Below are 26,177 nucleotides of genomic sequence, written 5' to 3' on the forward strand. Positions count from 1 at the left end.
TACAATAAGTCCATGATATTACGGTTGTGAGCCTGATAATTCAGAGTTGATCCTGGTTCTTGGTGAGAGTAGTTGTGAGGCTTCTTTGTCTTTAAGCCACTTGCATCCTCTATGTCGACCACGCCAGGTGACATAGGCTGGCTCTGCAAAGAAATCTAAAGTTCTAGTGGACCAAGCACCAAGGAAACCCACCAGATGCCATTCAGATCTTAAAGCACACTGCATTCAATCTGCAATGGTGGCTACTCAATAGAAGTTGGACCAGCGGAAGTCCCTTCTCCCTTTCCCACCCAAAGCTGAAGGTGGAGATGGATGCATCACTGCTGGAATGGGGAGATCATTTGGGTGAGGTGGAGATCAGAGGACTCTGATCTCCAATGGAATCCCAAGTCTATATGAACTTGCAGGAGTTACATGCCATTTGCTTGGCTTTGTAGGCGTTCCTACTACCTATCAAAGGGAGGTTGCAGGTTCTTACAGATAACACCCCCACCATGTGGTATTGCAACAAGCAGGACAGATTGGGATTATGGGCTGCGTGACAGGAGGCTCTGTGTAACAAATTGGGTTATTGGATGAGGGTGAGTAAACCCTTCTGAAGCAACAATCACAATCCTTGTCAGGGTAAACCACAAAAGTAACTAAATTAACCTGTGCTTAACCCTCTGGTAGCTTAGCATGAAAGCAGTCAGGCTTAAATTAGAGTAAAATGTAAAATATGTATGCAGCACACAAACCGTAATAAAGTGAAAATTCACCAATCCAATTTAGAAAAGCAAAGTACATTTTAATAAATAAAATGTCTACAAAACTAAATGAATTTCAATCAGCAGAACTAGAGTAATGAATTGTTAAAGGTTTAAGTGAAAAATAGCACCTAAAACGACCAAAGCGCCAAATGTGGGTATCTGGTCACGTAAGATCAGGGCAAAGTCTAAAGCTAAGGCCAACCACGGTAGGGCGTAGTTCGGCTACACAGGGAGGATTGGGCCCAGTCTTGATTTACCTACGAACTCAGAAGAATTTTTGAAAAAAAGCTCCTGGGAAGGTAAGGTTCAGTGGGGAAGGCAACAGGGGGTGTTCGAAGAAGAGGCGTCACCTCTTGGGAGCTGATGGATGGAGTCACCATGAAAAACTTCTACCTTTGGACTTTGTCACGTTTAAGGAAGTTGAAACCCTCCAGTGGGACGAACCTGCGGGCTGTAGCTGACAATGGCTCCACGAGACTTGATACCTTCGGTGGCAGGTCCACTGAACAGGATTTGCTGCTATGGAGAAGAATGTTGTGGGAGCTACTGCACAGTGAGAGCGACCATCAATACACCTTGGGCGGATAACTGAGCAGGTAGGTCCCAATCTGTCAGTTTTCAGGCCACATAAGCATGAAACATTTTCAAATTCCCAACTTTTTGGGTTAGTTAGGAGCAGCACCTTCAGCACAACCTCAAAAGGCCAAAAGTCCAAGACTGGAGGAGCATCAGTTGGGGGGGGGGGGGGTCAGGTCTCACTCTAGCAGAGGCTAGTTGCAGGGTTAAAATGTCTCTCTAGCTTATGTCCCAGCGGTTCATACAGGAGGCCAGCCAACAAACCCTTGGAGTTACTCTGGTAGTCTTGTGTTCAAACGGCCAGGCAGGCCTTAAGCAGCAGGGCCGTCCCCTGGAAGAGTAACTCACAAGGTCCAATATTTATACTATGTGCCAGCCTTTGAAGTGGGGGAAGGCTTTTAGGCTACCTCCACATCAGGTTCTGGAAAGTTCCTTCTTTCCCCTGCCCAGGATCCAAGTTGTCTAGGGTGACATAAAACTGGTGTCAAGTTCCTTTGTGAGTGTGCTGGAGACTGCCCTTTGACATGTAAGTGGGTAAGGAAACAGCTTTGCCCCACTCATCCTGGCAGGATGGCCCATCCTGTCAACATCTAGTCCCCCATTATCTTACTGTCTGGAAGGAATACACTAAGGCCAACTGCCAAGCTATTCACAGTCATTCTTAATGGCGTGCCACATAAAATTAAGGAGTTGTTCACCTCAAGGACATGTATAACAATACAATGCATTAAAACTGCATTACAGGCTGCGATGGAAACCAAGTAACATGTCTTAAAGTGCTACTTTAGTTGGTGGCACAATGAGTGCTGCAGGCTCTCTACTAGCATTTAATTTACATTCCCTGGATAAATGTAGTATGAATTTACTAAGGACTTACAAGTAAATTAATTTTGCCAATTAGGCGTAGGCCAAGTTTCCATGTTTAAGGGAGAGAGCACACGCACTTTAACTCTGGTTAGCAGTGGTAAGATGCACTAAGTCCTAATGCCAACAAAAACAACATTTAGAAAAAAGGAGTGGAGAGGACAAACATTTTGTGATAAGACCAGATCAAGAATGCTAGTTCTAACACTTTGTGTCTCTGGAGTTGGGTGGAGTGTCAGGGGAGAAACTTGGCTAGATCTTTTCTCCACAGCCGAGAATGTGCAGTTTCAAAGGTTCAGCACGCTGGAGTTTCTGTGAGAATGTTCATTAGCAGATGCTATCCGGCTGAAATGGAACTCAGAACTCGCCTCTCCTGCCATGAGTGCTGACAAAGGCCTGGAACACTCCGGCCAAAGTCATTTCAGTAGCCCAGGATTGGGCCAGGAGAGCTTGGCTCCCAGAGCTTCTGGGCACAATCACTAGCCTTCCAATGAGGCTGCCACATCAAGAGGAACTTCTGTCCCAGCAAGAGGTCAGGATCCTCAGCCCAAATTGACACAATCTACCTACACCTCCTTGTGTGGAGATTGAGGGTCGGAAGCTGACTACATTTGAATTGCCACCGGACGTGGTGAATATCATCATCGCCACCAGATGCCGTTCCACAAAGTCCATTTATGCCTGCGTTGGAACAGGTTTGTGGCTTGATGTGGTAACTGCTAGATTCACCCTTTACAATCCAAGCTATTAGAAGTTTTTTTGGTTGCCTTTGGCCCACCAAGGCCTTGCCCTGAGAAATGTTAAAGGTTGTCTACCTTTTCAGCCTTTTTGCATATGCTGTACTAACCACCCTTGCTTAAAATACCTGTTGTGATGAGGTTTAAAAATGACTTTATACATATGTTTCCTCCTAAACCATTTGTTATGCCACACTGGAACTTTAATTTGGTCTTGACGTTTATCATGTTAATGCTCATTCAGCCGATGCACAGCTGCTCACTCCATCTCTTGACTTTTAAGACTATCTTCTTCATTGTGATCTCTTCCGCTTGTTGCATGAGTGAGTTTTGGGCACTTTTGATGCATCCACCTTACACCACCATTTTCAGACAAGCTGGTATTGAGAACTCGGAAAGCTCTCTTGCAAAAAGTTGTGGCTTCTTTCCACATTAGGCCATCTTTCTCCCTACATATGTTCTTTACCCTCCTACCCTTTGAAAGAGGCAGAGATGTGTCATCGTCTCAGCCCCAAAAGTACTTAAAGCTTTTAGATTGATCATACCAAGTGAACACTGTGTACAATCAGCATTTTTGGGGGTTCCCCAGGCAAAGAAAGGGAGGGCTGTGCAGAAGAGGGCCCTGTCAAGGTAAATTGTCTTCTACATTAAGATCTGCTACTCACTAGCCAAGAAGCAGCCACCGGATGGTCTAAGGGACAAGTCCACCAGGGCTAAGACTGCTCCCACAGTGTTGGCACACAGAGTGCATGTCCTTGACATCTGCCAGTCTGCGATGTGGGTGACAGAGCATTCATTCACAAAGCACTTCTGCCTTTAAAGCCAGGTCGGGTGAAAGGACATTTCGCCAGCTCAGTCCTGCAAGATTTTTCCGCAGACCCTCTGCTTGGTAAGATACTTCTTTGGTATCTCTTCTACATTGAGGAATCTGCAGCTAGTAGTATCCATCAGAAGTGCAACTTACATACCATACTATCAAACCACAGAATCTATATTACTCTCCTAGCTCCTCGTTCTGTGGAGTGGCCTCTTTTTAACATTTAGACAGGTTCCAAGTTAGGAATCTGCACACTTGTACTACCAATTATTTATGCTGCACGTCTGAGGGCTGAGAAAGAAACAAGAAAGATACTGACGTCAGTGCGCAGGGGTGGCATTATATGCGGCTCTGCTCTGTCACTTTTGGGGCAGTGGTGGCATCACGTGGCAGCATTGCGGATGATAGCTTTTCAGATCCAGTCTGGTGCCTGGGGAGTATTCTAAGGTGAGTAATCTGCAGATATTTAGAGTATTCACCAGGAAGACATTTACTGAACGTAAGTTCATTGCAGCTTGTTGGTAACAGTTCAAAATTCACTAAGCTTTATTATAAGGATTATAGCTTGTGCCCTACAGAACACAATAGGATTTCTCCAACAAAAGCAATAACCCACTGAGGCATATGCATTAAATGTAAGTCTTCCACCTACCTATTAAATGTTGTGCTTTGCAGCGGGAACATTAACCCTCTGTGCTATTTTATGATGAGGTAAAGCTGCAGCTAAACGCCATACAACTCTCTCCAGAAAGTGCATTAACCATCAGGGTCATCTTTACCGCTGTTATACCACAGAACTGGTTGTGTACACAAAGATCTCCGCAGGAGGTGCCTTAACCTCATAAGTTATTTAAAATGCAGCCTGCTTGCGATAATTAAGTACGTCAGAACAGTATTATTATCACATTTAGCCTTGTTGCATTTTATTTGGGTTAGCGCTTCTTTAAAAAAAAAAAATGTAAAAGTTGACAGTCAGATCCCGCTTCTCATTACTCCAACCTCTTTCTGATGCCACCCCTTTACCCCAATTTTGGGACCCCGGTGTCATTTTCTTTCTATTTTTAGGGCTCCCTCACTCACTAAAAAAGCTTATCTTCAAGTTCTTTGTCTGAAACCATACAGACGTCGCTGAATGGGAATGTGCGCTTTAAAGCTCTCACAGCACTAAGTCTCCGTTAAGATGGCAGAATTCTAGATCCCAGCCTGTCAGCGCCAGAGCGGGCATAGGGCCAGACTGCATTGCTCACACTGTATGATTGTGACCATATAAGAACATGCCTCAAGCCTCACGTCCAGGGGGCACATTTATAATGCTAATCTCATGATAATCTCAAAACCTGGCAGAGGGTGCACATACCGCATAAGGAAAGTGTTTTCTGATGAAAAACTACTTTGTATGAAAATGTCCAGACCTGAAGGAAATCAAGATATTTTAAGTGATTTGAGTTTTATACATTTGTTTGCGGATGTCAAATCATGATTTTTGTGGGTGTAGGTGCACCCGTAGTGAATGTTTAAAAGAGAACAGGAGAGAGAGAAAGACAAATAGAGTGAAAGAAAAAGAGCGAAAGAAAGAGAGAAAGTAAATAATAATAATCCACATTTGAAAAGCGCGAGCAATCACCCGTAAGGGTCTCTAGGTGCTGGGGGCCATCGGGAAGATTAAGCAAGCTATTGCCCAGAGTCAAATGGTGCTGGGCTAATCTGCCGCCGGGGATCGAACCGTAATCCCCAGATTCCAGAGTCAGTTACCCTGGCCGCGGCGCCACACCTCTTCCTGAGGGAGAGAGGGAGAGAGAGAGAACACTAAGATGGCTGAAATGATAGTTTAGACTCCATAACCATCAAATTGTGACTTCTCTGCTTAGCCTGCAAACAAGGGCGACATTTTGTGCTCGTTGCAATGGTGGGTCTGTGTTAAAGTGGCAACTGCTAAACGCCAAATTAATCTGTGTATTGAACAAATTAAGAGTTGGTAATAAACTGTACTCTGTACTCAGTCTTAATTGTGGTCATATTCAAATCAGTGACCTAGGGGCACAACATTTTACAAATCTGTGGTCTTTCCCGACTCTGACAAGTCATAGTTTTCATTTTTATGTCTGGCATTAGCTAAGACCTTTTGATTTTATGAAAAATATAATAATATATAATTGCTTGTAGGGGTTTTCAGCCAGCCCTCTTCATCCATTGGTGTGTTGTTGCGTCGTTCACGTTGTTCCACCCACTACAGTGTGCAGCATTGGCACTAGTTCAACCCACTTCAGCCATTGGCTAATTTCAGTGTGAGTGACAGCTGTCTGCTCTTTCACAAGGAGCGCATCCACACACACATATGTTTCCTTCAATGCTAAGGGCTGTTATTGTAATGTATGCATTTTGAGACTAAAAAAATGATTTTTGCTTTAAGGTAACCATTTTCTATTTGGCAAGAGGCCTGTAGCTCCTCAACAATAAGGTTTAACAACAGCCATGACAAAATAAGCCAACTATTGACAAAGCTAAAAGGTTGGCTTTGTTAATGGTTGTTTAACTGGCTGTATTTATATTTCTAATAATGTGCATTCAGACGTCTTGTTAGTTAGGCAATACATTTTTTCATGTAAGCAATCAAAGGATGATTTCAAATGAGTGGTCATAATTTATGGAATTAATCTGAAGTTTGCAAAAAAATATGGCGATAAAATATATCCTCTAAAACAAATTATTTAATAAGATGCACAAAGGTGAAGTTTAAAATGTGACAGTTGATTGCTGAAAGGATATTTCCCTTATACAGTTTCGTTCAATTAACAAGCATAATCTAAAATTTCATAAATCGGCCAATATAAGCATTAATTAGGTGCTAAAACAAGATTTACTGCCTTGTAAAATGCCCATTATTTTAGCTGAGTACTGGCTATAAATATTTCTTCTGGAGCTCTAATAGCATATAGAGTTCGGTTCAGATAATAGGCATGATCTAAAAATGCCATAAATGTATTAATAAAAGCATTGAATTGTGAGCTGAAAATATTTTTTACTGCCTCAGAATCGCTTACTTTGGGGCACTCTTACCTGGGTATTGAACTTTGCCTCTATTGTTCTTTCCCCACGAGCCTGCCCGCCCCATCGCAGCCGACCGGGCTCTGCCGGGGACTAGAGCGAAGGCCGCCATCTTTGGTGAGGACGAGGCGAGCGGCACAGCGCTCGGCCCCTCCCACCTCTACGGCCATAAATGCTCCACCCCTGCAGGAAGCGCAGCGGACGAGCGCAGCGGGCGCGTCGATGGCGCGCCGAAGACGCGCCAAAGACAAGCCCGTCTGCAGACGCGCCAAAGACAAGCCCGTCTGCGCCCGTCCGCGCCAGTACGGGGCCGGGAACTACTAACTCTGCCCCACAGATCAGCGACAAGTCAAACACATGGCGACTGATGTACACCAAAGACAAATTAATGTCACTTGATATTAAGCCCCTACAGGACCACTCGCCTTGTGCTAAAGTGGAACCCACTAACATCACGGGCTCATTTGTCTGCTGCACATGCAGTTGGAAAAACAAACCCAAAGACGATTTCTTCATAAAAAATCCTTCCAAACTTGATATATCCTGTATCTACCTGAACACACGATCCCTACCTAAACACGCCGTTGAACTGTGGGACACTTTATATCTAAGGCAACCGGACTTAGTGTTCCTTACGGAGACCTGGCTCGACACGCACAGTACTCCTGATATTGCAATTGCGCTCCCCACAGGCTACAAAATCCTTAACCTAAATAGACCCAAAAAAAAGGGGGGGGGGTTGCCCTGCTATTTAAAGAAAAGTTTACTTGCACCCAAGAAGTGCCTGTCCAAGATAGTAAACACGAAGTAATGATTTACTCAGTCTCCTTAGGCACGTACCTACTGATGGGAGGAGCTATTATTTATAACCCTCCAGGAAGTACAGTAGAATTTAGTATGCAGCTTCTTTCTCAGATACTTCCCGTTTGTTTAAAACACAAAAACATTTTAGTACTAGGAGACTTTAATGTTCATTTCGAGTTACATACTAACCCACTTACTAAGCACCTCGCAGATAATATGAAAATCCTGCAATTAACTCAACTAGTCAACCAGGACACCCACAGAGCGGGACACATGTTGGACCTGATATTTACGAATATTGAGTCCACAACTATCAACAACATTGTGCCTCTTACATGGACTGATCATTTCAGGATTGACTTCACCATCAGCGTCCCCATAAAAAATACGAGACCAACAATACAGGCCCAAGCCACAAATAGAAACTGGAAAAAATTTTCATTGGAAAAATTCCAACAGCATTTCCGTTTTATGATTAACCCGGGCTCATCAATTGAACAAAAAATTCATGGTCTACAAAAAAGCATCGGGGATGCACTTGAACACTGCTCCATGAACGCTACTAAAACTAAATCTAGACGAACGATCTCAGAAAAGTGGTATAGCCCAGATCTTAAAACTCTTAAAAGAAAATGCACCACGCTGGAGCACAAATGGAGGTTAAGCAAAACCATGATTGACAGAGACATTTATAAAAAGGAACTGAAAGCTTACAAAACAGCCATACGAAAAGCAAAAAAAGATTACTTTTCACAACAAATTTTCGAACATAAACACTCTTCTAAAGCACTTTTTAAAATTGTTCGAGAACTTTGCATTCCCCCTGGCCTTACAACAAATCTGTCACCGTCACAGGAAAGATGCAACGAAATTAGTAATTTCTTTTTCGATAAAATCGATAAAATTTATTCATCCTTCCCAAGTACCGATCCGGTAACGCCAGAGCAGCACATCGATGCAGAGCCCTGCACATTGGCTAGCTGTCCTGCCTTCGGACCTTTCTCAGAAGAGCAAGTAGCCAAGGTCATGTCTGAAATTAAATCAGGCTCCCCACGGGATCCATGTCCACACCACATATTCCTTCAAATAATTCCTCTCATTGGTCCAATAGTGACACAAGTTTTAAACATGTCTCTTGACCAGGCGGAATTTCCAACTATTTGGAAAACAGCAGTGGTTACGCCTTTACTAAAAAAAGTAGGTACAGATATAAAAAACCCAGCTAACTACCGACCCATATCACAGTTACCATACCTCTCAAAAGTATTGGAGAAACTGGTGAATAAGCAACTCTCACAATTTTTGGAAGCCAATAACTTGCTTGATGTTTCACAGACGGGCTTCAGGTCCAACAACAGTACTGAAACAACCCTTTTGGCAGTACTTGACGACATCAGAAACCAGGTGGATAGGGGTAAAACGGTGGCCCTGATACTGTTAGACTTATCAGCGGCTTTCGATACCGTATCCCACAACCTCCTGATAAAAACATTAGCTGCTAAAGGAATACAGGGAAAAGCCCTGACGTGGTTGAATTCCTTCCTAACAGACAGATTGCAATCGGTTCGACTTGGCGGCTATTCTTCCATTCCTCGAAAAATTAAATCTGGTGTACCACAGGGGGCATCATTAAGCCCAACGCTGTTTAATGTTTACGTCTCCTCACTAGCTACGATCGGGAAGAAGTGGGGCGTAGACATCTGCTCATACGCAGATGATACACAACTTATGATTGCATTAAACGGTGAAGACGGCACTAAAACCAGATTACACAACTGTCTGTCTGAACTATCTAGCTGGATGCAAAACCACTGTTTGAAGTTAAATGCCGACAAATCGGAGATTTTGCTATTCGGCGCTTCCCAGCAGCTTTGGGATGATACCTGGTGGCCCAACAGTCTTGGCACACCCCCCAAACCAACTCAGAAGGCGAAGAATCTGGGAGTCCACATTGACAATGCTTTGTCAATGAAAGACCATGTAACAATTACTTGTGGTAAAGGCTTTGCACTTTTGAAAATGCTTCGAAGAGTATTTCCCTGGATCCCTTTGTAATGCAGAAAGATCTTAGTCCAGTCACTATTAATTAGTAGACTGGATTACGGGAATTCCCTATTCGTCGACATGGCAGATTACCTATTTTCAAAACTACAGCTTGTTCAGAATGCGGCAGCAAAAGCTGTATGTAACAAGAGAAAATATGACTCAGCGACCAGCTGCCTGAGAACCCTACACTGGCTCCCAATGAGAGAAAGGGCTGCCTTTAAATTACTGTGCATTACTCACAGAGCACTGCACGACACTGGCCTGAATATTCTAAAACATAGAGTCAATTTCTATGTACCAAACAGAAACCTCCGATCCCAAACCACCGCAAGAGCGGTAACCACCCGTATAAAAAAGGTCAGGACGGGAGGCCGTGCCTTTTCACACTTAGCCGCAAATCTGTGGAACAATTTATCAATAGATCTAAGACTCACTGATGATTACCTCACCTTTAGGAAAAAACTTAAAACCATGTTGTTCCCTAACACTCGTTAACTCTCCTGTCTATTCTCGGCAGCACTCTGCACTCTGTTAATCTTAGCGCCATGATATCCTTTGGGATGAATGACAGCGCTTTAGAAATATCCTTACCATTACCATTGTTTGTATTTTAGCTTCTCTGAATGCCAGTCAAAGGTCTAGTAACTTAGGGCAGAGGCAGATCATATGATCAATTGATACAGATTTATATCCATCAGGAGCGGCCCGTGCACGTAAGAGCAGTGAGGCGGGGTGACAGGGGAGTCGACGAGGAAAAATAAAATAAAAAATAAAGAAAACCACTTACCTAGAGCTCAAGGTAAGTAGTTTTTTACATTTTTTATTTTATTTTCCTTTGTGGTGGTCTGTCGACACCCACCCCACCCCGATCCACCGCTCTTACCTGTACTGGCGCTCCTGATATCCATATAGTCTTCATCCCTTCATGTCCGCCAAGTGTGAGTTCCATGGCCCTTCGAATTGTTGCTGAAAAATATACCGCAGTCTGAAATGTAAATATTTCCTCTTTGCTACAGCTTCAAGGTGGGAATTGATGTATGTTTGGTGTGGAGTAGAACAGAGCCAGAGCAATTCAGTGTGCTTGTAGGAGAAAATCGAGGCAGGTCTTCTTCACGGCTGTTCCTCAGTAAACTTCTTCTAATCAATTCTTGCACTAATATTTTGGCATTGCCGCTAGTTTATCCAACAGTGGTAATTTTTGCAAGTGTAATACTTTTATTTAATGTTGACAAGCCCAGGCTCATTCTCCTGAAAGGTCTGGATCTCAGTCCTTCCAGTATTACACTCTTGAGTGTGTTCAGTTTATGTTGTAACAGTTGGACATATAATTGACTTTATTTTTATTTATTTTTTATTTTTAAATTTTATAATCATCATCCTTTGATCAAATCAATGTTGCACATAATTATAAATGTTAAATAAATAAACCAAAAATAAAATATTGTAGCGTATAATACATCATCCCAACATAATTCCATAATCATATATGATTAATGATAGAACCATAATACAATTCGCCCATTCGTGGGAGGAACAAGATAAACATTCATGTTGCCATAAAGAGAAATTCATGATGAGCTACAAGGGCACCATCTCTAGCCACCCCCAGGAGCACTAGTTCATTAGTAAGTCTTGTTTGAATGCCCAAGGTCTGTCCCTATTGCCGTTTTCAAGGGGGTCAGCATTGGACATGAGGCAAACATATGGATCGTGTCAGCTTCTGTACTTTGACAGTGCGGGCAGCAAATACCGCTTGTCCCCCCCCCCAACAAGCTATTCTTGCTGGTGTAAAATATAATTCAAAAATAGTTTTAAAATGTTGGGCCTGGAGGTTCGCCACCTTTAGGACCTTACCCCCCAATTTAAGCGAAGTTTCAAATTCATTCCCTTCCATATTCAATTTTGCCCGCCATTTTTCAGAGACTTTTTCCAGATCATCGTTCTTACACTGGTTCAGTTCCCCATAGATCTGTGTGATTGAGCACCCCTCTAAATCTTGCAAGCATTCCATAACCGCATGTCTTTCAAATGCCTTATTCCCTCCTTGCTTTTTTGCCAAGGCCGCCCTAATCTGCAAAAACTTAAAAAATTCTCTGCGCTCCAAATTATAGAAATTTTGTGCTCTTTCAAAAGAAATTATGCCTTCAGAATCAGTGATATCTCCAATTATTTTGACTCCAAGCGCATCCCACCGTCCCATTACCCCATCATGAAAAACCTCCGGTAAAGCAGGATTCTTAAATAAGGGGGTATAATAATTCATTCTCCCAAGTCCCAGCTTCTTCCGAATTGAAGTCCAAACCATTATAGCTGCCCCTAACGTTTTAAACTTGACTTTTTTATAATAGCTTGCCTCACTGAATTTTAAGAGCCAGTTGCGAGTTTCGCCGTTTAATAGTAGCTCGTAAACATCTGGTATAACCTCTCCACTCCTCCATCGATCTATGATCGTGCCACCCAACAGCCCACGCATGTACTGCAGAACCGAGGCCCAGTAATATGCCCTTAGGTCAGGTACTGCCCATCCCCCTCTATCCCTAGGAAGGGACATATATTTAATTGCCCTTCTTGTTTTTCCATGGGCCCAGATGAAGCGGTTGACTACTCCCTCCATTTCTTTAAACCAGTTGTTGCCAAACTTCAGGGGGATAGTCCTGAACAAATATAAAACTTTTGGGAGAAACAGCATTTTAATAATGTTGCAACGCCCTACTATTGTCAGATGTAAATTATTCATTCTTTCAAGATCTTTTTTGGATTTTTGAATTACCGGGCCTCATTTTTTTTTTTCCCACCATTTTAGTTAAATCTGATGTTACGATTACACCTAAATACGTGGCCGAATCTGTCACTCTTGGATCTATCAGGTCCACCTTATTATTAATCACGATTTGCGTCTTACCCCGATTTAATTTATAACCAGAGATTGTCCCATAACGATCCGCTTCATGTTCTATTTCATCCAGAGCTGAAGAGGGGTCTGCTGAGGTGATGGCCAGGTCATCTGCGTAGCCTAGAATCTTTGTTTCAAACCCATTCAATTTTATCGATAAAATATTTCTGTTTAGCTCTATTCTTTTAATAAAAGGATCAATATAGAACGCAAAAAGAAGAGGAGAACAAGGACACCCTTGTCGGGTTCCTTGCCTGATGTTTATTGGGTCACTTTGTTCTCCCATGACTCGAAGTCTGATCTTAGGGTTCCTATACAACGCCTGTAGAGCCCTTATACACCCTGTACCAATATTTAATTTCTCCAATACTGACCAAAGAAAACCCCACGAGACCCTATCGAACGCCTTCTCCGCATCAAGCAATAGAAGAGCCATAGGGTCTCGTGAGGCTGCTGTACCATCAAATAAGGTACACACTCTCCTAATATGGTCTGCCGTTCCCCTCCCTGGGATAAATCCATGTTGTCTAGGCAAGATCACTTTCCCTATTATAGAGCTAAGGCGATTAGCTAAAATCTTGGAGTATATCTTTGTATCACTATTCATGAGGCTAATTGGTCTATACGACCCTGGGTCAGTTGGTGGCTTACCTTTCTTCAAGAAAACCACCATAGTGGCTTCCTCCCAAGAATGTGGGGGTGCCTCTTTGGGTTTGAATCATTATATTACACAAATCTTCCCTCAGATATGGGAAGAAATTTTTATAAAATTCTAAGAGAATAAGATCTGGCCCAACAGCCTTCCCGGCAGGTAAATCATTGATTGCCCCCTGAATTTCTTCAATAGAAAAAATAGCCTCCATACCTGCTGCATCCTCCCCAGAGAATCTCTCCATTAATGCCAGTTCTAAATAATCATTTATTTCCTTGCTATCCGCAGCAATTTCCCTACTATATAACTTTTGATAGAAATCTTGGAATACCCTACAGATATCCTTTGGAGTTGTAGCAGCCACCCCAGCTTCCGAAATAACCTCGGATATATCCCCTCTAGTTGCTGCTTGTCTAGTTCTAACAGCTAAGATACGTCCTGCTTGCTCACTATATTCATGATGAATCTGTTTCCAGGCCAGAAATGGTCCTGCTGCTTTAGCGGTGATGATATCCCCAGCCGCAGCCTTTGCAAAAGCAAGCTTTTGAGCTATCTCATCTATATTAAGATTAGAACCGATGGCCGAGCTAGTTCTTCTTCGAGACCAATGATTAGCCTTGATCTTATCTCCATCACGCCCTTTTCTAGCTTATTTTGTCTCAATGAATAGCTCATAGTTTCGCCTCTAATACCTGCCTTCAAGGCATCCCACATTATCCCAGGTTGGGTGCTCCCTCTATTGATTTCTAGGAAATCCTTGAGCCATTTCTCGATATGTGTCACATAATTTGCATCTTGCAACAAAGCTCGCTCGAACGACCAATTTATTGGTTGTGAGGGCTTATTTGGATTTAGAACTTCTAGCACTAAGGGATTATGGTCCGAAACAACCCATGGCAGCCTACTAACTTTGCAAACAGAGATAAGAGTGGAAGAAATCAAAAAATAATCTAACCGTGCTATAGCCCTGTGCGGTGCAGAGAAATATGTGCTGCCTGTCCCCAAGGGGTTTTGTTGTTCCCACACATCTATAAGTCCATTATCATTCATCAGTTGAATTAGAGCTCTATGACTTTTCTTCTTTCGTCCCATAAACTTGATTGGATCCCCTTTCCAAAGCCCATTTAGCCCATTAATATTAAGATCCCCCCACATGATAATTGGGAGAGACCAGTTAGCTAATTGTGTGTTGACTTGGTTAAGCATCGCTGGGTTATCTACCGTTGGGCCATAAACCTTACAAAGAATAAAATTAAGCCCTGGTATTTGACACTCTGCTATGGCCCATCGGCCATAAGTATCTGATAGACGTTTTCTGACTGATACTACCTTTCCCCTAAGTATCGCCACCCCCCGTGTCCTAGTCCCTTGCGTGGTGCTTACTATCAATTGAAAACCCATCTGTTCCAAAAGAAACTTACGAGACCCCTCAACATGAGTCTCCTGTAAACATATGACATCGGCCCGCAAGGATTTAAAATATTCTTTCAACATCCTACGCTTTACAGCATTATTAAGCCCACATACATTAATAGTTACTATCCGCATGCTATGTCTCTAATTTCCCTTATTACAATTATGTGCATCTTTTTATATTTTTTCCGACAGGATGATGATTTTTCCCCCCCCTTCCCACCCCCACGACTCTCCCTACCCCCCAATCCCCCCCCACCAAAAAAATAGAAGCAAACAGACTTAAGGTCTCTATGATGGAGCCTGAAGGTCGACACCCCCTTTGCTGCTTTTCCTGTCATAAATGTATACTGACAATATCTTAGCCCCTCCTCCCCATTTTTATTTTTTTTTACCCGAGCACGCCCACCCTTCACTTTATCCTTATCAAAAATAAAAGAGATAATTTGTCAAGCAGATACAACCCGTCTCTATACCCATCAGGACTTTACAGCTTTTATCATTTTAAAGTATCATTATAGGCCTTGGCTTGGACTTCAGAAACAAAGACCCTTGAATTATTCTTATGTATAATCTTCAGCCTCGCAGGATTCATCAAGTAGGCTTGTAGGCCCATAGCTTGGCAAGGCTCTATCAATTCTCTCAATCGGCAGCGTCTTTCCACAGTAGCGTGGCAAAAATCCGGTGTAGTAAAGAATGATTGATTCTGGAAGGACCGTTTTGCATTCGGGCGAGCTCTGGAAAATACCTCTTCTCGGAGTATAAAATTCCCAAAATAGACTAAGATTGCTCTTGGCATCGCAACCCCATCCTTGCCTCTTTGTGAGTTCTTCTTGCGCATCATTGGAAACCGGTGGACCCGTTGTATCTCTGTCTCCCAGTTCCAGTGTAGAAGCTCTGGAAAGGCCCCTTTCATCAATCTCAAAATGTAGGCCCTGATATCTTCCCCTTCTACCCCTTCTTCAATCCCAAGGATCCGGAGGTTATTTCGCCTTTGTCGGTTCTCAAAGTCCTCCATCTTCCATTGTAAATCCGTAAATTTTTTGTCGTAAGTCTCCGTCCGGCCTAGATCTTTCGCTTGATTATCCTCTAAAAGGCTTGTGCGGTCTTCCAGCTGAGTCAGTCTAGTATTTGTATCTGTACATGCCTTGGCCATTTTTCTAACTGCCCCCTGTAGTTTCTTAGTTGCCCGCCTATTCTTTTTTCCATCAATTCGTGTCTCCTCCTGGAGTTGTTTTATTGAGTCAAATATCCTCAGGGAGGGCGCAGCATCATCTGCCTCCATCGCCCCTGTCCTATATGGTCTGGATAAACACTCCTAGTGGCTGAGTAGTCCCATTTTAAGGCATCATTGGTGTTAGCTCTGCCCCCCCCTGCCATGCTCATCGCCCAATTTCTCCAAGGAGTGACTATTCCTTTGTTTCCTCGAGAGTTTCTTCTTCCTGACAACTGTGTCTTTTTGTGGAGTGCCAGTGTCAGTGTCAGAACTAGAAATAAGGCTAGAGAGCTGGACATTGCTACTGCCTTCCGCCTCTGAGGGACTTAATTCTGATCCATCTGTTACAGAGAAGAACTTGTCTCCCAAGTCAAGTGTATCTTCTGGGTTGCTGCTGACTATAACCCCCTGTACTAGCTGGCTTATATCCAATTGTGCTGTAGTTCCTGGGTCTGTTAGTGACCTGGCTGTTTCAAAAACCGTGTCTTGCTTTTCACCAATTAAGAATATTTGGGGTTGAGTCGGATTTCCGTTTGCATTGCCTTCCCCTTTATCTTGGCCAATATTATTTCTTTTGTCCTCCTTAGCCCCTATGATCTCAGTCTCAATAATATCAACAGACTGTATAGTCCCGGTAGAGGCTATCTGGGGGGGCTGCATATGTCCATATGCAAGCTTCTGTATTTCTTTTTGCCCACTTTTCCCCTTGATGACCAAAGTTTTTTTTCCTTGAATGGGCGTGCCTTTTTTAGCAATAGGTGAAGTTGCCGGGGAAAAAAATTCTGTTATATTCTGATGACCCCCTGTGTCTGTGCCACCGGTCTTTGACCCTTTTCCCCGCATATTGCTCGTAGTGCTTACGTTTTCACTTTTTTTTAAAGATGCTTCAGGGTTCTCACCTACATTCGTATCCACAAAGCTCCCAATGTCTTTCAACTGAGCGCCGGTAGTCGTAGCTCTGGCATTTTTCGACAATGTTCCCCCAGCGCTGCCTCCTAACTCAGAGGGATCGGGAGCTTTTCCTCACCCACCGCGGGCTGTTTTTGGTGGCATCCTGGGAGTCTCAGCGTTTCCAAACGTTTGGGTGCGCCGCACCGCCGAAAGCCACTCAGCCCTCCCGGACGTACTGCTCCCGGTCTCGGCTCCGCCTCCACGCTGATCGCGGAGCACCGCTCCCCGCAACTCCACCAACACTACCTGCACTGTGATCAACGCGACCGTGAGCAATTCCCCGGCCACAACAAGGAGACCAAGCCCATCCACTGGGTAAGTCATTAGAGGGGAGGCTCGATTCCGCAGTTCAATTCTGTAGTCAGCGTCCTTAATTAACCATAAATCGCCAGCAGCAAAGGCAGCGATCGTCTGCTGTCATCAGTCAGGCGCCATCTTGATTCAGTCTGGAAATATAATTGACTTTAGATGAAAGATGCTAAATAAATAATGATGACCAACTGAGTTCCAAGCGAAATTTGCATTGAGTAGTTGACCCTCGTAGGTCGAGCAGAGAGTGAATATTTTGCATTTAAATTGCATTCAGTTCTTTTTTTAAATGACTCAATGTGCCTGTATTACATCTGTATTGTTGAGTTACTTTTTCTACTTTCAGGGCTGAGCTTGTCTGTTATGTTTTTTTACAGGCTCATTTACCACTGGGACTCAGCAACAGTTGTGGTAGCGTGTTGCCACACAACCTCACCACGATGAATAAGGATACAGATGTTCAGAGGATGCAAAAAGGTATACCATGTGATGAGAGATGGAACTATGCTTAGTTTGTGTAGGTGGTTTCAGGTTGTGGGGACCAGCACTCATATTTGGGAATTCACACTTATTTGTCATAATCAAACTTTGATTCAGAACATGGGACAGAATGATGGAAAAGGGAGAAAGAAAGAGGAAATGGAGATTAAAAAAGAGTAATAATGGCAGGAAACATGGATGAAAAGGACCTGGCAAGGGATACGTAAAGTGACAGAAAGTATAGAGTGGTGGAATAAAGAGGCATGAGGTGGAATTACAACAAAGCAGCCCTGGTATTCAACAAACATAGTATTTGGCACCCTATGGGCATCTAACAAAAATCTTGGGCTCTGCACTTATCATTTTACAAGCTAAGCACTGATATAACTAGTAAATACTGCAGTGCTTTCATAGGCAATGACTCCTTCAGAGACAGCCTGCTTTTGATCAGCACGTGATAAATATTTCCATCACAGGCAACAGCATCGATTTGATGCAGGCAGTCAAGGAGACTGAAAATAATACTTGTTTTTAAAAGCTTGATAATTGGTAGTCTGTGTAGATGTTTCACTGGGGCCCTGAGGACCTCAAATCTGGGACATGTATGTGTGGATGACACTTTGCAAGTGAATATTTTCATGTAAAATACCCAGAATATTCTAATGCTTAATATTTGTATGTTTAGCTAATATAAAGGTTCTCATATAGGTTCTCTTGTTTGCACTGTGTGATTGCATTTCATGGGTGGGTGTTTGGGGGCCATGTAAATGGGTATGTATAAAGCAGCATGTGAAGAACCTGTGTTGGAGCCTGTTATAGCTCAAAATAATTTTCAGTGCGGGCTGGCAACTTGTGTTACAAAATGGCATTTGGAGTCTTGATGAGGAATAAACAAGGCTGGCTAGCCCTATCATGAATCCCTTGAGGTTCCCAAACACGGAACACCCCACAGTTGTTGTTGCTTAAAATATTATCCAGGACCCTCCTCATGCTAGTCAGATGCAGGCCAAAGATCCTTAAGTTCATGCAAAAATGATGGTTTAGACTCTGTAGTCAGGGAGTTATAAATAAACTATTAGGGTCCCTTTAGATGACTCAGGAAAGATAATTTCTAGATTTTACTGGGCTGCAGACAGGTAGGAGAGAATAAAGGACTGAGTTCTTGACTGTCTTCCATGGCCCTGAAAGACAGAGGTTACCTTAACGTATTTCAAATGTCGGATAAGCTAATGTCCCATGAATGATTTTTTTTTTATATTATTTTTTATTGAGAGTTCAAGAAAACACAATGATACAATTCTGCAGGATAAAGTACATAGTGCGAGACATTTAGAGTATAGGCACCCAAGCTGTCTTACATTTAACCACTTTGCAGAGAGAAAACAATACATTTCTAAAAAGATCCATAACAAGTAAAAGCTTGGCTAAAAGCAAGAGGTACACAAAGTATAAATGACAAAGTGCATAAGTGTGCAACATCGAATAGCATTAGATTCAGAGATTAACCTGAAGAAATCAAACTTTCCTGGTTTTAGCTATTCGATCAGGAGTCCACCCACCCCTCACCACTTTTTATATCGACTACTAACAATCATTCTCCCTTATCCCGGACTAATTCCCTATGGAGCTCCAACGTTTCTCAAACTTCCTTGCTGACCCTGATCTTAATGCATATTTTCTCTCAAATTCTTTAATTTTACTAAGTTTCACTCTCCATGCTTGGAAGGAGGGTATCTTATCGCTTTGCCAATTTTGTAAGATTAAGGATCTTGCTACTAATGCTGCAATATATAAGCCCTGTTCTTGTGTATTGCTTAACATCATATTGGTAGAGCAACCCAATACTGCAGTAAATTTATCGATGGAAATAGAGAGATCTATGGTGGCTCTAAGGTATTTTTCAATTTCTTCCCATAAGCTGCTAATTTTCGGACAATCCCAGACAATATGTGACCAGGTGCCACCGTTCTCTCTAGCGCAGCAGAAACACTTGTCTTCAATTTGTGGATAGATAATATGTAAGAAGGAAGGTGTCCTTTAAATTAACCATTTTGAATAAAATTCCATACGCTTAAGATTCGCGCCTCAATACTGAAGCATTTAGTTTGTTAATTCCATTCCAAGTTATTTTTGAGAGCTGCAACCCTTCTTTTTTCCACCATCTGTCTCGAATTTTTGTCATATATGGGGTAAGACTTATTTTCATCAAACATTTTCACCCATGCACTAACTGACCGTTGTATCGGGGTTTCAAAAGCTTCACTAATGCCTATGCTTGATGGTATACTCCTGGCATCAGACTTTTCCAAAAAGGGTCTAATAACAATAATGACCATTTCAGCATTGCTTTAGAGTGTAGAAGCCCCTTTTCTATCTCAGGCCATGTCTTCCAGGAATTGCCATTAGCAAAATCCCTAACCTGTGCATAACCATTCTCTTCCCATTTTCTTAAGACGCCAGTCTCTAATAAACTTCTCTCCCCGTGTAAAAATGAGACAGCCTTGTCGAGCTATTTATTCCTGGAATGCTATAAAATGTTAGGAATTTAGATTTTTGCTTAAACATCCATTGGAGAGTCTTATATCGTACTTTCTTAGGGTACTTAGCTATTCTTGTTGGATCTACAATATTATACTCCACTAAGATCTTGTTGATAAAAAGGTTATATACCTCCGGGGGGTCTGACTGAGATAAAAATCTATAACCGTTATGTGCAAAACTTGCATGGTAGTAGTTCCTAATGTTTGGAAGGGACAACCCTCCCTTTGCAACAGGATAACTTAAAGTGCTAAGTGCCAGCCTAGGTGTTTTATTCGACCATAAGATGGATGATAGCATACTAGCTATCTCTTTAAAAAAAGATGCTTGTAGTGCACACGGAGCAGCTGAAAATAGGAAATTAAATAGGGGCAGGATAGACATACGTATTAGTGCCACTCGACCTAGTATTAATAATGGGAGTTGGTTCCATCATGTTAAAAGGCGTTTCACTTTTTGGATCAGCAGGGTATAGATCAGTTGAAATATATCCTCTACTTTCTCCATCACATAAATCCCTAAATATCTCTTTGGGCGAGTATTGTAGACTGATCTAAAATTTGGCAATAACGAATCGATGGGGCAATTGCACAGTAAGATTTCCGTCTTGGACTTATTTATTTTATAGTCGCCTATTGCCTGGAAATCTGAGAAAATCCTCATGATTTCCTCCTGGGTGTCTTCTTTAGGAGTTAGAAAAAGGACAATATCGTCAGCATAAAGTTTTATATTAGTCATCCCTTGAAGGGGAGTGGTATGCGCCTTTTTCTGGATGGTTGTTTGTTATCATAAGTACTGTATATATCTCTTAAGCACTTTATGCACTCCATTTATATAATGCACTTTAGGTATTTATGTTCTATTGCACTTTGGACTGAAGCTGGTATGAAGCCTAGCTGCTCAATGCTAAAATTGCACAATAGATGGCCATCTCCTAGGATATGGCTCTAGACGAAGGTATACCAATAAGCATGTGGTAAATTTCTATAGGATCATAGAAGTATGACTGTATGCTTGCATGTGTTCTCTCTATTATTATAAGTACTGTGTTTACAAATATAGGCATTATCCGATGTTTAGCTGCTACTTAATTCAATTGAATAATTTATTACTGCACTTAAGGTTTTGTTTTATGCTGGCACAGGTCACTTTAATTATCTCAGGTACTATTATATGTTTCCATGGCTACTTAGCACTTCTGAGGCCCACATTGTGCATCAGGACATATATTGTTAGACCATTGAAAGACCATTTAAATATGTCTACATAAGTATTAGAGCCCAGAGAATGTTGGAGGTATGGGGGGCTTTACTTTGGAGCATTTGACAAGATACAATAATTATGAGTAGGAATAACCTAACAATACTCTCTTTTAATACCAATGGTCTCAAAAATAGGCGTAAGTCCCATGCAATTGAAGGCTGACTCAGAGGGTATTATTCCGATGCTATTTTCTTTCAAGAGACACACATTCAGAGTATCCTAGATGCAAGTAAAATGTTTATGAACTGGACGGGCTTCATTGCTCATCTATTGCAGGAAGTGCACAGAGGGGTGTGGGCATTTATGTAGGTAAGCACGTTAAATTTCAAGTAAAAACTACGCAGTCAGATCCGGGGGGAAGGTGGACGTTGGTCCATGGAAAACGAAATCAGTTAAATCTCACCCTGGCCACAATCTACGCACCTGTTTTTGATAACCCACTCCATTTCTTACAGCTGAAACAGGCCTTATCCTGTATCCCTGGACCCATTATATGGGGTGGGGGGGTGATTTTAACTTCCTGCAGGATCCTTTAGTTGATTCCACAAAGAAAAAGCGAAAGCAAAATAAACCTCAGGTATCCATCGCCCTGTCTAGCTGTAAAAACGATCTAGATATTGTAGATAAATGGCGCCTTCAAAACCCAGGAAAGCGTGAATACTCATGTTTTTCGTCAAAATATGACTCAGCATCTAGAATAGATTTCTTCCTGACCTCATACGACCTTACTATCAATAAGTATGATCATATTCTAAATGCTTTTTCTGACCATGCCCTAATTGAAACGGAAATTGCTGTTGGAAACTGGGAAGGAAGAGAACCAAGAAGATGGTATTTTAATAAATTCAACCTGGAAAATGAGCTCTGGTGCACAGAAATAGCCAATGAGATTAGTGCCTTTTTTATATAAATAAAGACTGCTCCAACTAATGTAATTTGGGACGCATTTAAGGCTACGCTAAGAGGCATAATCACCTCAAAAGAAATCCCGCAACAAAGGGCAAAAAAAGAGGAAAGAATGAAGATCAAGGCAAGACTTGCCCATGCGAACCAGGAGTACACTAAGAATAGAAATCCGAACACTAAGCAAGAGCTACTCAAGGCAAAAATACAAATGAGAGAATACTATTATCGATTAGGAGACGCAGTAAGTAGGACTTACCTTCAGACAGTATACGAAGAGCGTGAATACACAGGGAAGCTTTTAGCATGGCATGCAAAGGAGAAACAGGTCCGTAACAGAATTGAAAGTATCTGGGATGAGTGAGCTAAAACACGTCTAAAACTGAAGATATAGGCGAAGCTTTTTTTAAGCACTATAAGGGTATCTATCAATTAGATCATCATACATACTCTGATTTTATTATAGGCTTCCTTCATAATTTGCCAGTCCCCCCCATCTAAATAGGGAATTTAGAGAAGAACTGCTAGAGGAATTCACGAATGAAGAACTCGAATAAGTTATTAGCTCTATGGCAAACTGTAAAGCAACTGGAGGAGATGGCCTCCCTGTCGAATTTTTTAAAAGATTTGCCTCAACCCTTACTGTACAAATTTTAAAACTCGCTAACCATCTACTTAAGGGGGGTGATCCTCCCTTATCTTTTCATACAGCAGTAGCGGTTAGCGTCCTGAAGAAGGACAAAAACAGGGATAATGTCAACTCTTACAGACCCATAAAGCTTCCTCAACGTCGATTATAAAATCTTCACAAAGCTACTTACAAACAGGCTTAGAAGGATGGTGGGCTCACTCATACAAGCGGATCAATGTGGTTTCGTAGCCGGGAGACAGCTCTCTTCCAATACAAAATTTTTACTAGAAGCACTGGATTTTTTAAACAAAAATAGGACAGAGGCTCAGATATGATTTTTAGATGCTGAAAAAGCATTCAACTTGGTTTCTTGGGATTGTTTGTTTTTAATTTTGGAAAAGTTTGGCTTCCCAGATGGGTTCACACAATTAATAAGACGGTTATACATAAACTCACAGGCGCAAATTCTATAAATGTAGGCACCTGCCCAATAAGTTGGGGCACTAGACAAGGGTGTCCTCTATCCCCAATTTTATTTGCGTTATTTAAAGAGCCCCTGGCAATAGCAATCAGACAGAAAAAGGCGCATACCGCTCCCCTTCAAGGAATGACTAATATAAAACTTTATGCCGACGATATTGTCCTTTTTCTAAATCCTAAAGGTGTCCCACGAATGATGAAGCTCACTGTACAATTTCTGTAGCATGAAATGACTCTAATTGTAGTAGGCATCCAATTCAGCTTGTGCACTTTGTCAGCTTCACAATGACCAGAAAGGAAATGTGTTATTCTTAATGAAGCCTACACAGCTCCTTCGAACCAAGTCAAGCCCAGTCAGTAGAAGTTATAAGGTGCAAGAGAGAGAAAGTGTTCAGAACCTAGGCCACACTCCATCTTAGAAATATTTTTTTATTTGAGATAACACATAGGGCACTTCCTTTTGTTTCTTGAAGGAGATAAAGTGAAAACGCCAAAATAATTAAATGTATTTGCTCGGTATGTTAATTTAAAATGAATAACCATCACCAATATGGTAGAGTTAAGTGTTACTGAACATTGCCAAGGCCTAAACAACTTAATGATCTGCTTACTGTGTATATTGTTGCAAACAGCAACCTGGTGTTCAGTAAAAGTTCTAGTGCAAGATAGCTATATACAAATTATTGTTCTCACATACACTAAGATGTCATTGGGCCTGTACAGTGTAAATAAGGCAGAACTATGTCGTTTTCAGGGATGAATGAAATGTGCTCTTGTTTTGGTAAATCCTGGACATAAAAATAATTTTCCATAAATTGTTTTAAAGATTCTTTTTTAAAAAAAGAAATAGAATTTGGCCAGCCAGAACCTGTTGTTTTGCTTTTCATAAAAGCTGCCCTCTGCTTCCAACTAAAGTGGGTGGTTTCATTGTCTGACTCTATCTTAAAGACAAGGTGCAGCCACAGGAGATAATACAACATATATATGCTTTTTTTACAGTTATCCTTTATGGGCATATTGTCTCACACCAGCACATTTCCCACAATTTGTCAGCTTATATTGAACTCAGGTCTCTTACCCTCACACTTTCAAAGTCGAATCCAGCATTTGCAATAATTGAAATACCACTAACTTAGAGATTGATGTGGTTTAGTGGTTAAAAGCTGTTCCAAATTTTGTTTTCCCTCTGGCCCACATTGTTGCATCCTATTCTTGCTTTGTCCGGGCCATAAAATTAAACTCATCATGCCTCAACTGCATTGTTTCCAAAAATCAAAAGCGCTCAGACGCAGATTGACATCAAGTATGTTCACATATGTTGGTTCCTATATAACTGTCAACTCCTACTGTATCTAAGCACTTGTTGCCTCCTGTTGGTGAGTGGTAAGACAATCAGTCCAGCGGGTGAACATTTTTGGGGATTAGTTGATATTGCTTGTGGTAGAGATGTGTTTCCCGAATTTTCAGGAATAAGCCAATGAGCATGGTCAATGTTGGTCATGAATGACAGATGTTTTCTTTTTTTTTAAGAGTTCAATAAGTCAGGGTATGGTTTGGATTGTGAGTATTTGGGCACACAACTCGAATGTCCTGCCTCAGAGAATATTTGTCCTATGCTTTTTTTCTAACAGATCTGCTACAAATGTATTGGACTGCGGTCATTAGGTTTCTTGAAGGGATTTAGGGCTTGGTCTCATTTATGGGGCTGTTTGGGGTGGGCAGTGAAAGTTCTCATATACCACTTTGGAAACCATGACTGCAGTTGTTGGCATAAGTGACAGAATCTGGGCCTCTACATTACCTCTTTATCATTTTGAGTTACTTCCATCAAGGAATGTCTTAACTGAGCAAACAGTGCAGAGTATTATGCCATACTTGCCTTGAGCAATAATTGTGTTCAGTATTTCGTCTCTCTCTTTTTCTTCTAGAAAGCTGGGTGTTTTTCAGTACCCTAATTTCCTCAATGCAATAAAGGCTGCTTTGGGCAGCTTGCAATGTGTGATTCTCAGTGCTCAGCTCGAAGTGAGCTAGGACTTTTGTTGTGGAGTTATTAGATTGCTGCCTGGCCTTGCTGTGAAATATCTCACATGCGTTTTGTGATTTCTGTCTTCAAGCAAAATTTAACAACTGACATTATTCTGTAACTATACATTGACCACATCCAAATTCTAATTATAAAGATCTATAATTTGTAACTTTCCTGTATATTAACTGTATTTTAATCCTGTGTCGAATCTTAAGCCATCAAATTGCAGACAATTTTTCTAAATACAAAGGACAATATTTTACATGTATACATTTTTAGGATATTTACAACTTTTCCTCTGATCAAGAATATCAATAAACAATTTTGTAGCAGACATTGTGGTCTTTTTGCTGTATCCTTTGCAAGAATGCATTCATGATTTCTGCTCTTTTTTACTCTCAATTTTCTCAACAATGCAAAGTCTTTTCTGGAGCAGTAAGACATCCCAAAGGCTCAAGGAAAAAAGGTAATTGAATCTATTATCATGAAAAGCCTAATTGTTATAGTGTGCTACTCTACAGGGTGTACACTCTGCTTGGGAATTGCAAAACTGTCTTTTAACTCTGTTTTTAATAATGCGTATTAAAAAGAAAAGAGTGCATGTTCAGGGAATGTATGTGAAAACAAACCTGGAATTAAGAACCAGTTACATTTCTTGTCATAGACTGAAGACCTTAACCAGAGGGAAGCTGTAGGGAGGCATTGTAAAATACTTAGCATGGTGGCCTAGTACACAAATGTTTGGTTTTCACCTCAGCTGTGGCGGCCTTTGTGTTCACGACTC

At 41.7% G+C, this 26,177-nt stretch overlaps 1 protein-coding gene across 3 annotated transcripts in view; it reads left to right on the forward strand.

The window, feature by feature from the left end:
• Positions 1-26,177, forward strand: part of PHLDB2 (pleckstrin homology like domain family B member 2) — a 484,972-nt gene that overhangs the window by 371,503 nt on the left and 87,292 nt on the right. For all 3 annotated transcript variants that reach the window (XM_085622330.1, XM_085622331.1, XM_085622332.1), the window contains 2 exons: positions 17,450-17,549; positions 25,815-25,859. In XM_085622330.1, the coding sequence (XP_085478456.1) occupies positions 17,450-17,549; positions 25,815-25,859 (145 nt within the window). The remainder of the gene's footprint in view (positions 1-17,449; positions 17,550-25,814; positions 25,860-26,177) is intronic.

Source organism: Triturus cristatus, chromosome 8, assembly GCF_964204655.1.
Source record: "Triturus cristatus chromosome 8, aTriCri1.1, whole genome shotgun sequence".
Classification (NCBI taxonomy): Eukaryota; Metazoa; Chordata; class Amphibia; order Caudata; family Salamandridae; genus Triturus; species Triturus cristatus.